General features: G+C 40.1%; 1 protein-coding gene across 1 annotated transcript; it reads left to right on the top strand.

Moving 5' to 3' along the window:
* The first annotated feature begins 765 nt into the window (after positions 1-765).
* Positions 766-13,428, top strand: cyhr1 (cysteine/histidine-rich 1). The gene is given in 7 exon segments (XM_044138643.1): positions 766-1,802; positions 3,186-3,280; positions 4,605-4,748; positions 6,919-6,950; positions 6,953-7,075; positions 7,164-7,342; positions 11,614-13,428. Coding segments are annotated over 7 exon segments (1,074 nt in total). The 5' UTR covers positions 766-1,514; the 3' UTR covers positions 11,827-13,428.
* The last annotated feature ends 357 nt before the right edge of the window (positions 13,429-13,785 follow it).

Here is a 13,785-nt window from a genome sequence, read left to right as displayed (position 1 = left end):
TGCTGTATTAATAAGCACATTATCGGATTCTTCTTGCTTACAATATTTCCCACTAAATGGAAAATTTCAATTGTAAAATTCATGAGACATAGCAAAGCAAAGAAGGCGTTAAAAACAAAAGAAGAAAAAAAAACATAGGAGATTGCTCTGGGCTTCAGCTAAGAAATACTTCATCCTCTGGTGTTACTTATCTGGTTTTGGTGACCTTTTAACTGCTGACCTATTAACCTAAGTCATCTGCCACAAACAAGCATTCCTCTTTCAGCAGAAGCACCCAAAATTAGTGCGTATCTATCAAAAATATGTGAATATTATTATTTTCTTTACTTAAAAACATGATTTAAACTGTATTTGTAAAGGACTGCTACTTTTCATTAGTAACCCATCTTCTGAAAAATTTCCCCACAAAATCTTAGCCTAAGCTCTAGGTATTTGTACAAGCAAAGAGATTTTAAACTTAGTTTGTTGAGATTAGGGCTTACGATTGAAAAAATTTGATAATCACTTAAGTAAACCAGGTAGTGTGATTTGAGATTTTTTTTTAAAAACTCATGAAATTTCACTAAAACAGTTTTGAGACAAAGTAAGTGAGAAAACAGTATTGTGTTGTGAGTTTCAGCAAGAAAGTCAAAAGATACAGAAAAATAACCGTGAAGTATTTCATCCTCTGGGGGAGAAGCCTAACTTTGTCGCATATCAGGTTTTGGTTACCTTGTCAGCGCTGGCAAAAGATGCTCAGTGCGCATGCGTGTCTCAAGCTCTTTAAATACCCCAAGTCATCTGCCACAACAAAACATTCTTCTGTCAGCCAATTTACGACTGTAGCGTAGAGGCCCCTGCATATGCAGGCGCTATACATTTACTTTTAAATTTTCGGCATGGAGCCCAGTGTTACAATTTAGAACCTTCCCGAAATAGAAAAAGTAGTACACGGTCAAGTCAGGGAACGGACAGGAGGGGGAAAAAACACAAAAACAAAACAAAACAAAGATGGCTGTGTAGCCAGAGAGACAAGTCCCAACAGAACTCTCTCTCCAGCTGTAGAGCTGTGGTGGTCGTGGTCCAGTGGACAGACAGACAAATCGAGAGCCAGCCGGTACCGGAGCAGCAGGCAGGGACGCGGGGGAGAGCAGCCGAACAGGGCCGCTGGCAGGGCACGTCGTTACCTGCTGTCGTTGCGAATAACGGACAGCTGAGTGAGGCCGAGTTGTTTTTGTTCTGCCTGGGCTCAGGAAAACGGACTGCTAGCCTCGCTGTAAGTCATCTAAACTAGTCAAAATTTGATTTCATTAGTAGCTACTATAAAATCTCGTTATGTCTTAAGAATTGGCTTGTTAAAATCAACCTTCCTGTGTACAGGGCTGTGTTCACAGTGAGCTTGCTTCTGACGCGTTAGCCTAGCTCACGTTAGCTCGACAGGTTGTTAGCTAACCCGAGCTACCGTCCTAATATTTTTCGGGCTCAGCCTGGTTCGGGCAGGTACATAACAGGCATTTTTCCAGGCAGCCATCGCAATGTCTTCGCTGGAAGAAAGAGACGTGGGCGTTGCGGTCGCTCCAAGCTCCTCCTCGGCCGGCCTGGGGGTCGGGGCCGTGGGGGCAGCGGTGGAGGCTGTCGCCGGGGTCGCGGCCATGCAGGAGGATGTCGCTATACGGCGAGAGGGGCCCGAGGCTGACCCGGACGAGCCACCCAAAAAGAGGTTGAAAATACCCGAAGGAGAGTCAGGGAAGCTGGAGGAGAGACTGTACTCGGTGCTGTGCTGCACCGTGTGCCTAGACTTGCCCAAGGCGTCTGTGTATCAGGTAAAGGTGGTGCCAATCACAACCAAAGCCCTAATACTCCTTAATTACCTCGCTGTCAAGCATAAATAAATCTGCTGGAAAAACCACAATAGAAGCTCCTCTCTGTGTCCCAAACCTAACAGTCAACCTGTTGCATGTGTGGGCCCATTTCTGTTATTTTTACTGATTCCTGATCTAACAACAGTTTGAAAAAGTGTCCGAACAGTAAATTTCAGCCATGTGGAGGACAGACACCCCAGTGGTCAACTCCAGTTTATAATGTAGGATGAATTTTTCTCTGTTCATCCTCAGGAAAAACAACAGCCCCATCCCACTTATTACATGTTGGCCTCATTAACTTTCTATCTCCCTTTTAGCCCATTAATAACCTCCAACCTTTGTTGAGATCAATTTTCAGACACTTATGGTTTTAGTCAACCTCAGTGGAGTACAGCCTCTCTTGTTTAATTTGCACATGAGTCATTAACACTGTAAAACATCCATATTTTATATTAAATACTATGATTTCTTAGTTTTTGTTAAATCATCCCACAAAAATGTCCATCTTGACAAATCTTCACCTTTGTTTAATGTCTTTTAAATTATAGTCTTAAACTGCAACTTTCTAAAAGTATGCATTGACATTAGTGCAGATTCCAATAAAGTTTTAAATATCCGAAAATAACCTGGATTAAGATGTGTTTTTACCCCTGTATCTAGTATGCACTGACCGGGTTTCTTATAGCCAGTAATGATTCTTGTGTTCTCTTTATTAGCAATTTAAAAACATTTCTGCACTTTTTCTTAAGAAAAATTATACACGTGTAGTTGTAATTGTTGCTTATTTTTTTAAACGAGGATACAACCATAATATGAACGCTTATAGCTCTTGATCCGAGAGTCTTTGAAAATGTAGCCTTGTATTTATATCTTACAGTAAAATGCTGCAAGTACCTGAACCTGCATGTTACTAGTGATGCAAGAAATTCCAGCAAAATGTTAATAGATCCAAAATAATAGCCTGTATAAAATAGGTTTGTATCCTCTTATCCAAACATGTAATATAATTTCATATCTAAATATGTGTTGATGTTTATTTACAAAGGCCATACTTCTATAATTATAATAATTAATTTGATTTATAATGTACTTTTTAAAACCTCAAAAGTGCCAAACAATGGGAACAACAAAAACATAAGAACATAAGGACAAAAACAGATATATAATTTTATTATCCCTAAAATAGATAATATAAAATTAAACCAGACTATGACAAACTACTTTAACAATTGCAAAAAATGTCCCGACTGAGTTTTAGATGTTTATTTTTTATTTTTTGGCATCCACTCTTTCTGCATTCCAGTGTCTTTTAATCTTTACTAACTCGTCCTGTCTTTTTGTCAGTGTACCAATGGACACCTGATGTGTGCTGGCTGTTTTATTCACCTCTTGGCCGATTCTCGTCTCAAGGAGGAACAGGCCACGTGTCCCAACTGCAGGTAAACCCGCTTCACTGTTTTCACACCAGGTTTCCCAGAAATACCAGGAGAAAACCATCAAAGCTTTCAAAGTCCGTAGATTTTCATTTGATTCTAGTCATAAAACAATGCAGGCCAATATGACTAAAATACCAGCTGACTCTTTCTTAGGGTGTTTTTTTACTAAACAAGTACTTTTAGTGAAAAGCTCACATAAATAAACATATGCAGGAAACAGATCGTGATCTGTTTAGTCTGTTCATACAGCAGGTATAGATTTGCTTTACGTTCCCACATAGTTTTCACATCTTACTCAAAAGTCCCTCCTTACATTTTGTTTTTCTGTGACTGATTCAGTTCATCATCTGACCTTTTTGCCATCCTCAGCCTTCAGAGTTTTTGTCGTTTTGTGCCTGATGATTTCCAAGAATAAGCAGGAAATTTTATCCTGCTATCAATGCATACCTTTTCTTTAGATGTTGTGTACCTGCTTTAACAGCCAACAATTTTAAAGGATTTTTTTTTATTAATTAACCCATGATCTACTGTAAAAGAAAAAGTAGTTATGTTATTTTTCCCATATCATCTACCAGCAGGTGGTCAATATTAGGGATTTGTGGTTTAATCCTGCTTATAATTTTATGAGGCAGCTGCCAAACATTAGGATTAGAACCATATTTAGTAATGCATGGTTTTCAGAAAATTACATACAATTAAAACTGATAACATTCGTGCAATTTTCCGATTATTGTTGTCCTTCACGCGCCCAAACCCTTCAGTACCAAGAGGTAGCGGTAATAAGCAACAGTTGACTACATGGCTTTTAGGTTGGGACAAGATTGTAAGAATTTGGTATAAATTGAAAGTGTGAATTAACTCAGAGCCTCTGCAGTCCAGTGTTTAAAAAAAAAAAAATTGACAAACTTTATTCAATTGCATATGCAGCTTTAAGATCCAGTTTATATGCAAGTGTTAATAAACATCTGGATAATTTTGCCAAACATACTAAAGACAAAAGGTTTTATTTTTTTGGAAAAATCTTAGGGAATAAAAAAAAAAGACTTGAAGCTCATCAATAGCCAAGAAACCATTTTCTTGATCATCACCAGCATATTTTTCTTAGACATTTCTGACTTACCGTGTGCACAGAAGTGAAGACAACTTGATTGCGTGCTGTGCTGTACGTCTTGAAGTAAGAATCTGCCTTAGCAGATCTATTCCTATTCCCAGTGAGCCACCGCCTCTGCAATGTCCACAAACTTGTATTACCATATTGCCGATTCCACAAATATTATTTATGCCTCTGCGCTGACGTGTGAATCATTGTTTTTCTGTGTCCATGTAGGTGTGAGATAAGCAAGAACCTGTGCTGTAGGAACCTTGCAGTGGAGAAGGCTGTCAGCGAGCTGCCGACAGAATGTACCTTTTGCCTAAAGCAGTTCCCCCGCTCCAGCCTGGAGAGACACCAGAAGGAGGAGTGCCAAGACAGGTTCACAGCTCCATTCAATTAGACATTAAAAATAACACATGGGGAAAATTAATAACTTTTGCCACAATTAGTTTTTTTCTACAAATTATCCTAATTTATGAGCAGCCAGAAACGTTAAATGCTCTTAATCTTCCGGAGGATAATAGGACTGCCGGTAATAATGTGCTGAATAACAGGATGTTGAGAAATATTAACAGTTCCACTTTGTTAATATGGTCATTAACGCTTTGCTTTGCTTTAACTTTTATTTGCTCAAGAGACGTTGAGGCTGTGTAGTTATCTGTTATGATAAATGTGTCTGCTGTCAAGTGGAAGTTTGAAGAGTAGTTATTTCAGCTGGTAACAAAATGAAAAAAGCGAGCAGAAGCAGAGCCGACTCTGGGTTTTTCTGGTTCGCATTAGTGTGTGAAACTCTCTCACAGACTAGTTTTTCCCCAGCTTGTTTCTTATATCGAGTCACGAATCTCAGCTGAGTGCCTTAGTCCAGTTTTTGGTCCAATATGAATTGTTCTGTTGTTCATGTGTAAAAGCTCATTAGAACTCTGGTGTGGTCCAAAGATACAAACTCTGTCGGACCTGTAAACATGGGTACAAGCAAATCAAACGGAGGAAGTGATTCATCTTCTGCATGGGATTTATGGGCTTTTATGGGATCTGAAAATGCGTCATTTGGTGTCTCTGGAACCACAGCAGCACGTCTTGTTCTCTCCCCCTTCATTGCCCAATTGTAGACTATTCTGGTGTGAAAACACGACACTTAGAAATTTGTTGGGATAGTTTATTTACATCATAAAAACACAATTCAGCAATTGAGTATGAAACAAGCAACAATTTTATCAAAATCGTCAAACTTATTGATCAATACCGAGCTTTGGGAATCAGAGGCAACTCTAAACATGTGGAGTTTTCGCTTTGATTCTCAGTGTTTCGGCTGTTTTGCTGTTTTCTGGTAGTTTGTTCCAGATTAGTGGAGTATAGAAACCGAATGCTGCTTGTCTGATGTGAACATTAGTTACAAAAAAAAGCAATATAGAAGCAAATTGTAAGGAGACAAATTGTGTTTCATGCTGACCTTCAAAAAAAATCCTTCGGGCCTGATATATAATTCACTTTTTTTAACGAGGCAATATTTATTTCTCTTACTGTTAAATCACTGTGCTCTGTGATAAAAGTGGCGATAAAAATGTCCGAATTTGTGCTGCAGTTTTGATGTAAAAGTGAAGCTCTTATAATTCCCTATATGACATACGATAATAAGACAACACTCAGAACCAATTTAGACAGGATCATATGAAGAAAAAGTCAGTTCTTTCAAAGATACAAAAACATAAGTGACCATTTCTTACTGCAAAGCGCGATTGCGTATTTGTGCCGACAGCCAGCGAATCGCAGCGTCTCTGAGTTGAGATGGAAAGAGATGGCGGAGACTCCAAGGAGATGAACTGCTGAAGTGATTACAGAGCACGCATTAGTCACAGGTGATTCTCAGGCATGTCTGAAATCCTGCGAGGTTGTTTCCATGGCGAAAGATGACCCTGCCTTGACGAGCCCTGCGTCTGCGGGCGTTGTTATGACAGCAGCCGCGGCAGACTCCAGGTGGTTTTCAGTCGGGTCAGGCAGAAAATGTGGCCGGCCTCCTGCCAGGATGCAGCGTTCAGGATGTTATTGTCAGAAATACAGTCGTCAGGTTCTTTTGGACCCTCAGCTCCATATTTAAGTTGCTGTAATTATAACCACAGATTGCTCGTATTTTTCTCCTGGCTCCGGTTGGATTGCGTAAGACAAAAGTTTTCAGTGAAAGCCGAGAATTGTACAAGGGTGACTTCAATTAGCTCTGCCTCACTGCAGAGACTAAGTAGTACCTTTCAAATTATTAATACCTCGTTTTAGCTTTAGAGAGGAACAGGTATTTATTAAAATTCACCTTTTATCCATGGCGTAATTGATACGAATCTATGGCTTTTTCCCTAGGAGGTTGTGCTCTTATCCCAGCACTGCATTCGTTTGTTGCAGGTCACTTCCTGGGTTAATTAGTACCTTTTGTACAATCAGTGCAAGTGGGCCCACAGCACCCTCACACAGCAAACGATCTAATTTATATGAAGCAGCATCTGCGTTTTAATTTTTATTTTTTTCCTACATCAGCTGCTTCAGCATGTCATGTTTCCAGGGTGACGCAGTGCAAGTACAAGAGAATCGGTTGCCGACCAAGACTGGTACAGAGTTGATGGGAATACTGGGGGAGATGGACCAGAACCACCGCAGAGACATGCAGCTCTACAACAGCATCTTCAGCCTGCTGTGCTACGAGAAGATCGGCTTTACAGGTACAGAATGCTGGTCACGATTTTGGACCTGGTCGCTTTACACCTTCCAGCTCCTTCTCCTCGTTCTGATTCGTCCTTGTTGTTTCAGAGGTGCAGTTCAGACCGTATCGCACTGACGACTTCATCACTCGGCTGTACTACGAAACTCCACGTTTCACTGTTCTCAACCAGACGTGGGTGCTGAAGGCCCGAGTCAACGACTCCGAGCGCAATCCCAATCTGTCCTGCAAGCGTACGCTCTCCTTCCAGCTCATCCTCAAGAGCAAGGTACGCCCTCTTCTCTCTGTGTTTGCTTTTTCCTTCTACATGACTTCACTCCAGAGGTTTGAGGGATCATTTCAATTAGTCGAATTTTTTTTAACCGGAAGGAAACATCCTCAACAATGAGTGCTCTGGTCAATGATGGAAATCTGCGTTTCTCTCAATAAATGCATCGAGACAGAAAACCTCCATCAATGCATTTTCTGTGATGCGTTTTGTTTAAGAATGGTAGAAAAAAAACAAAAACAGATAAAGGTTAAAGAGCAAGTGCTTTGACGTATAAATCTTAGAGTTTCTGTCAGATTGAAAACTGTTGCCCTCTGTGAACTACAATTCTAATAAAGATATTTGAGATCAACCGAAATGGGGACGCTAGCATATTGTTTGGGCTTCAAATTTACACAAATCAAAGTTTCTACAGTCTGGAAAAGTCCAGAGTTTGATTTCAGTATTTTCCAGTGCCTGCATAAGATTGGGAAGAAGTCTGAAAGTTGTTTATCTTCCCATTGTGTCCCAGCTCATTGTCCAGATCGACAGATGGAAAAAGATCCATTCTGACACGTTTACAGAAATATTAATCCATACGCTTTGTGCCTGACAAATAAACTAATAAGTTTCAAAGTTTCATTTCTTTCCTTCCCTGTTTTAAGCGGAAGGCAAAGTAGTGAAAGCTTTGCAAAGTTTTGTGTGGCAAAAAAGTGTGGAGGAGTTGTACAATATGTATCAATATGTCCAATATCCAGTTGTGCAAGACTGATTGGATGCAACATGTAGTGAGCTATTTCTATTTTAAATGCCATGAATTCAGACTCTGCATACCAGTGACGTATTTGACCATTTGTGTGGACGTTCCCTGCTCTCCGTGCCCACACTGCTTAAAGATTTTAGCGCTGAATTGCATGAAGAGTGGTGAGCACAATGATGAAAAGTTCAAATCAACATCTGGTCCAACTGCAACAGTTGTGCTGCAATGTTCATCAATTACATTGCTTTTGTTTTCCTGATCATGTCCTGTAGGACCAACGAAATTTTAACGTTCTATATCCAAAGTTTATCCGTTTATTTGTTTAATTAATTTCACTCTGGGATGAATAAAGCATTTTTGGAAATAAAAGAGAAATCAGTGTGATGGACCGTTGTTTAATGCATTGTAATAGTTGGTAGCCACGGACGTGAGTCAGTTTATTCATCTAATTTAAGAAGCGGTGGAATCTCCCCGGAGGTCGTGCTCACTTGTTTCACTCTCCTCGCCGTGTCGGCCGCCCGAGACCTGGAGACAAGTACCGGCTCTTCCGGCAGGGAAACACGGAGCGATTCATTCTCAGAGCTGCCTAATGTGGTCGTGTCCCCACAGCCGTCTTACTCCTTCATTAGACACACAAGGCACTGAGAAATGGCCTCAGCTTCTCCACGAGCCTTGAAATGGCTCCACTCCTGAGGGAGGGGATAATAACGATGCTTCCCGAGCGAGAGCAACGCTTCGTGGTTGGGTGTTCAAAGAAAAAAGTTCAAAAAGTTAAGACTCGTTAATGATTTTCAGAATTACCCCAGGCTTTCTGCGGAAATCTGCTCTTTAAGTGTTGTGTTATTGTCCCCATTTCCAGAGAGACAAAATATTTGAAACTTGGATTTAACCAGAAAGCTTCATGAGAGCAGCACATTAATCGTCTGCAGTATGGTGGCTGCCTAATTAAGCTGGACATCCCCAGATTAAGCAGTTGACATAACCCACAGATATTAGCCAAATGAGATTAGCAGCAGTAAACAATGCAGCTCACCAGTTTAGATGCTAGCCACAGATTTCAGTTTGCTCATGTTAACGGAGCACCTCAGGATAAGTTTTATACTTTAATTAATTTGCTAATTAGTGAGCAGATAATTGTGCAACATATGGTTATGAAATTAGTCAATTTTTAATGTCTGTAAGGCTTCAAAGTCAAAACTTTGTCTCTTTAAAATGGCTGAGGCGGCAGAAATACACACCAAGAAAACCATATAACGCAGAGCATTTTATGTGTCTATATCTATAGATATAGATAAATAGATATGTAAAAATGTAATACATCTTCAGCTTCTTTCCCCAAACAAGGCGTACTGTTTCAGACCACCCAGCTTTTAAGACTTTACCTCAAAATCCACTCTTTATAAACATTACATTCTCTGTTAACTCAATTAAATTTCTAGAAAACATAAATATAATTTACACATTCACATTTAACTTGAACAACTCCAGTTCAAAAGCCAGCAATAAACTAAAACCCAGTCCAATCCGTCTCCCTCCAGTCAGGCTGATTGAACGCACCAGTTCCTTGTTAGCGCCGCCATGGCAACGCACGACCAGGTGACCTCAAAGAGGGGTAGAGAGTGATTAGAAAACCATCTTCACCAGCGTATTTTCACCCCTTCGTGAAAATGGAAGTTTTTCACAAACTTCCATGACATGATGCATGATAGCTGAAAACACATTAGCACATTTTTGTGACGTCTTTTTTATTTATTTTTTAAATATGCTGTTTTTAAAATGTTCACATGTAGAGGTTAGCTTGACTTCATTCACCCTGGAGTCAATAACTTGGTGACATTTGGCTGCAATTGACACTGCATATAAAACACAATATCCCTAATTTATTGTTATTGCAAATAGAGCTGTAACGATTAATTCGATTAGTTGTGATTAATCGATTATTAAAATAATTGTTCTCTAATTTAGGAATTATTTAATCGTTAAGAGTTTCTAGACTCAAAAAAGGCCACTTGGTTTTTAAAGCAACATGTTCAGAGCTACAATTAAGCCAAAACTGTAAAAAAAAAATTTAAATTCCCATTTAAGATAAAAACACCTTTGTCTGTGGCTATGTTGAGCCAAAACCCAAATTCAGTGATCCCTCGTTTTTCGCGGGGGTTACCTTCCAAAAAGAACCCGCGATAAGCGAAATCCGTGAAGTAGGAACCTTTATTTTTTTTTAACAATTATTATACAATGAAATACTCCATAATACATTTAAAACAAAGAACAAAACCTTTTTTACAGGGCCAAGCATTTTTTTTTAACAAATAAAAGTACTGCATAAACGTTTTTCTTTTTTTTTTTTTTTTTACAAATAACTACTATACTGAAAAATACTCATTTTAATCATCAATACAAAGTGAAGGCTTCAAATTGCGGACGACCCGAGTCATTGGATTAGAACGGAAAAAAATGATTATGAAAAAAAAATACAAAGTGCAGTTGGACAAATAGTGATTCACCTGTATTTCACTGCTCCTCCTGACTCCGCTCTGTCGCATTTTTTGTCTTCTAAAGCCCACGGTGCAGGTGTGTTTGTTCGGGATAAGAACATAGTTATTGGTGGCTGTTGTTGCTCTTTTTTCTTCTGGGCAAAATAATTCTTACAAACCGACATACCACCATCGATTATGTTAAATTTGGCAAGCTGTTTTTAGGTATGTGTACAAATTAAACCACGTTATTGACACACAGGAAGAGAAGTAGCGGAGAGACTGTTTATCCAATCAGAATGCAGAACACGATGCAAATCTGCAAAGCATCAAGACTGCGAAAGGTGAATCGCGACATAGCGAGGGTCCACTGTAGTGTAGTTTTAGCTTCATCTGGTCCAGATTTACTAAAGGAATGTTATGGTGTTGCATTTTAGGCAATAAAATGTTTACTTTTTTTTATTTTTTTTTTAAAGAGTCACTTGCATCTTTTAGTGTATTTCTGAGGCTTAAATGGTTAAATAAAAGAACTGTAGAATGTGTCAGAATAAATGGCTGATTAATTTATTACTAAAATAATCATTAGTTTCTGCCCTAATTGCAGTATAACTGAACACAGTAAGTCAGAAAGATGCTTGTACTGCAGTAAATGTGATATAATTAGAGAACAACCCAACATTCAGAGTCTTTATTGCAATTAAAATGTTTACTGATGTCAAAAACAGAAGAAAATACTTTAGGAGAGCATTTTGATGTCTTGGTTAAACCATTAATGCGATAAATTTTAAATGTCACTGCCAGATTAGCAGATGTAATCAGGTGAAATGTTTCCTGTAAAACTATAAACTTGAAGTGATTTTTTTTTTTTCCAGTTATGGTAACATTCATCCGCAAGAGAGCGAGAGAGACAGAGAGAGACAGAGAGAGAGAGAGAAAGTTTCCAAGTTGACTCTTGAAGGCAATTGGTTGCTCTGGATTTTATCTCAGGGTATCAAAATAAAAGAGGGGCTGATTCCAAATTGACATGTTTTTTTTTTTTTTTTTTTTTGTGCACGCAGGTGAACTCTGCCCTGGAGTGCTCCTTCCTGCTGCTGAAGGGGCCGTACGACGACGTGCGGATCAAGCCGGTCATCTACCACCACTCCTTCAGCAACGACACCAACGAGACCGAATACGTCCCTCTGCCCATATCCGACTCGGTGGAGTGCAACAAACTGCTGGCCGCCAAAAACATCAACCTGCGCCTGTTCATCTTCCAAGTCCAAAAATAAAGACCTCTAGAGGGGGAAGGCGAGGAGGAGGAGTGCTGGAACGGATGAAGGAGGAGTGCGTTGATTGAAGGCCAGCGTCAAAGAGAAGACGTGATGATTAAAGAGAGACACCACTGAACCATTGATACCTCTTAACACACACACACACACCCACACACACACACACACACGCTAATCACAACACGCATAATAACGCTGTTTTTACAAGATAGTGAGCTGGTTTTCTCCAGAAAGCTGTGAGTTGCTGTGAAGACGAGACTGGAGGGATGAAACCTGGGGAATTGGAGGATAGAAGCGGTGGTGGTGGTGGTGGTGGTGGGTGTGGGTGTGTGGTACCTGTGGTACGTGACCGACGATTCGCTTTGGACGCCCACAGATGAAGGCAAGTACGTGCGTGTGTGTGTGTGCGCGCCTTGTTGAATGTTTGCGTACAAAAAGAAATGGAAAAAAAAAAAAAAACGACCAAGAAGAAGCGACGATCCACAGCGTGCGTCCAGATATCTCTGCTGGCATGATCGCCCGTCCCAAAGACGGGCGATGATGCGAAAATAGAGTGACTGACTCTGCTCAGCTGTTGTTTGGAGGTGTGAATGAGGGCGGAAGGGGGCAGATGTGTGTTTTGTCTCCCCGTCTCCCTCTGCACACCAGTTTTGTTTTGTTTTTTTCCTCCCTTTCAACACCTTCCCTGTCATTTTTGCATCTGCTAAGCGACTCCAGCGCTCCACCGCCACCACCCCTTCCCTCCACCCTTCAAGGGGAGAGACGGCCGCGCTGCGTTTTAGTTCCTTCTTATTCCTCCTGCCGTGGTTACACTAACAGCCTCTTCTGTTCTTTTAACCCTGAATATTTAAGTATCTGTGATTTTTTTTTCTTATCTTTTTTTCTTTTTGATTGAGTGTTGAGTTTTTGAATGAATGAATGAATGAATGAATGTGTGTGTCAACAGATCACAGCTGTGACGTTGTGCAGGACGGAACCAAAACATTCAGGGGCTTCGCTGTGTCACTTGCTTTCTGGTAACTAAACAGGCTGTGTGTTTATATTTATTTCAGCTGTTTTACATCAAGCATTTTCCTTTTTTTCTTTTTTTTTTTTTTTTTTTACTTAAAAAAAATGCTTTCTTAGCAATTATTTTTTAAAAAGCTGTTTTTGATTTTTGCTTTTAACACCTTTGAGGAAATCAAAGCTAGTTTAATCGCTCCTTAGATAACAAATTTTTTTATCTAATTATGTTAATCTTGCTTTTTTTTGTGATTTGTGTTTTTTGTTTTTTTTTCTCCCTCCTAAATTTAATACGGTTTTTACCACAAAGTAACTGAACCACAGAAGAAGAGTTTGCATGAAGCGGTGTGTATGGGAGCGGCGGGATGGCTCCAGAGGCGTTTGACCTGACTACAGACACATCTTGGTGTTAGACGGACTTGAACGAAGCGAGATGATGTTACTCATGTAGATTCTACTGTAAAAGCAGGCAGATCTCTCTCCTCCCGACCTCTGCTTCCTGTATTTCTGTGTTTTTGATGCTTCGTCTCTATGCTGGTGGACTCACTCATCTCACTTTGGCTGTACATGTGCCTTTTATTAAAGATGATGGAACCTGCACAGCTGTCTCCGCCTGTGTGTGTGTGTGTGTGTGTGTGTGTGTGCGTGTGTGTGTGTGTGTGTGTGTGTGTGTGTGTGTGTGTGTGTGTGTGTGTGTGTGTGTGTGTGTGTGAGTGGGTCGGCTCGAATGTTTTGACAAAAATAGGCTCGACTCTCGCAAAACCCACCGGCCCGTGTAAATTATGCATTCTGTGCCGCACTTATGAAATCTAAATTTAATTTTGAAGGGCTCGTGTGGGTGATGGATATGTTTCATTGGATTCGAAGGGAAGATTATGCATCACGCAGAGAACAAAATGAATTACGCAGCGTTTGAAACAATGGCACATCAGCAGCCATCGCTCGGTTTGACAGGGA

The sequence above is a fragment of the Gambusia affinis genome, linkage group LG14 (genome assembly GCF_019740435.1).
Source record: "Gambusia affinis linkage group LG14, SWU_Gaff_1.0, whole genome shotgun sequence".
In the NCBI taxonomy this organism is placed as follows: Eukaryota; Metazoa; Chordata; class Actinopteri; order Cyprinodontiformes; family Poeciliidae; genus Gambusia; species Gambusia affinis.
Note: the sequence above shows the minus strand (reverse complement) of the source record. Positions and strands in the feature narration are given on the sequence as shown.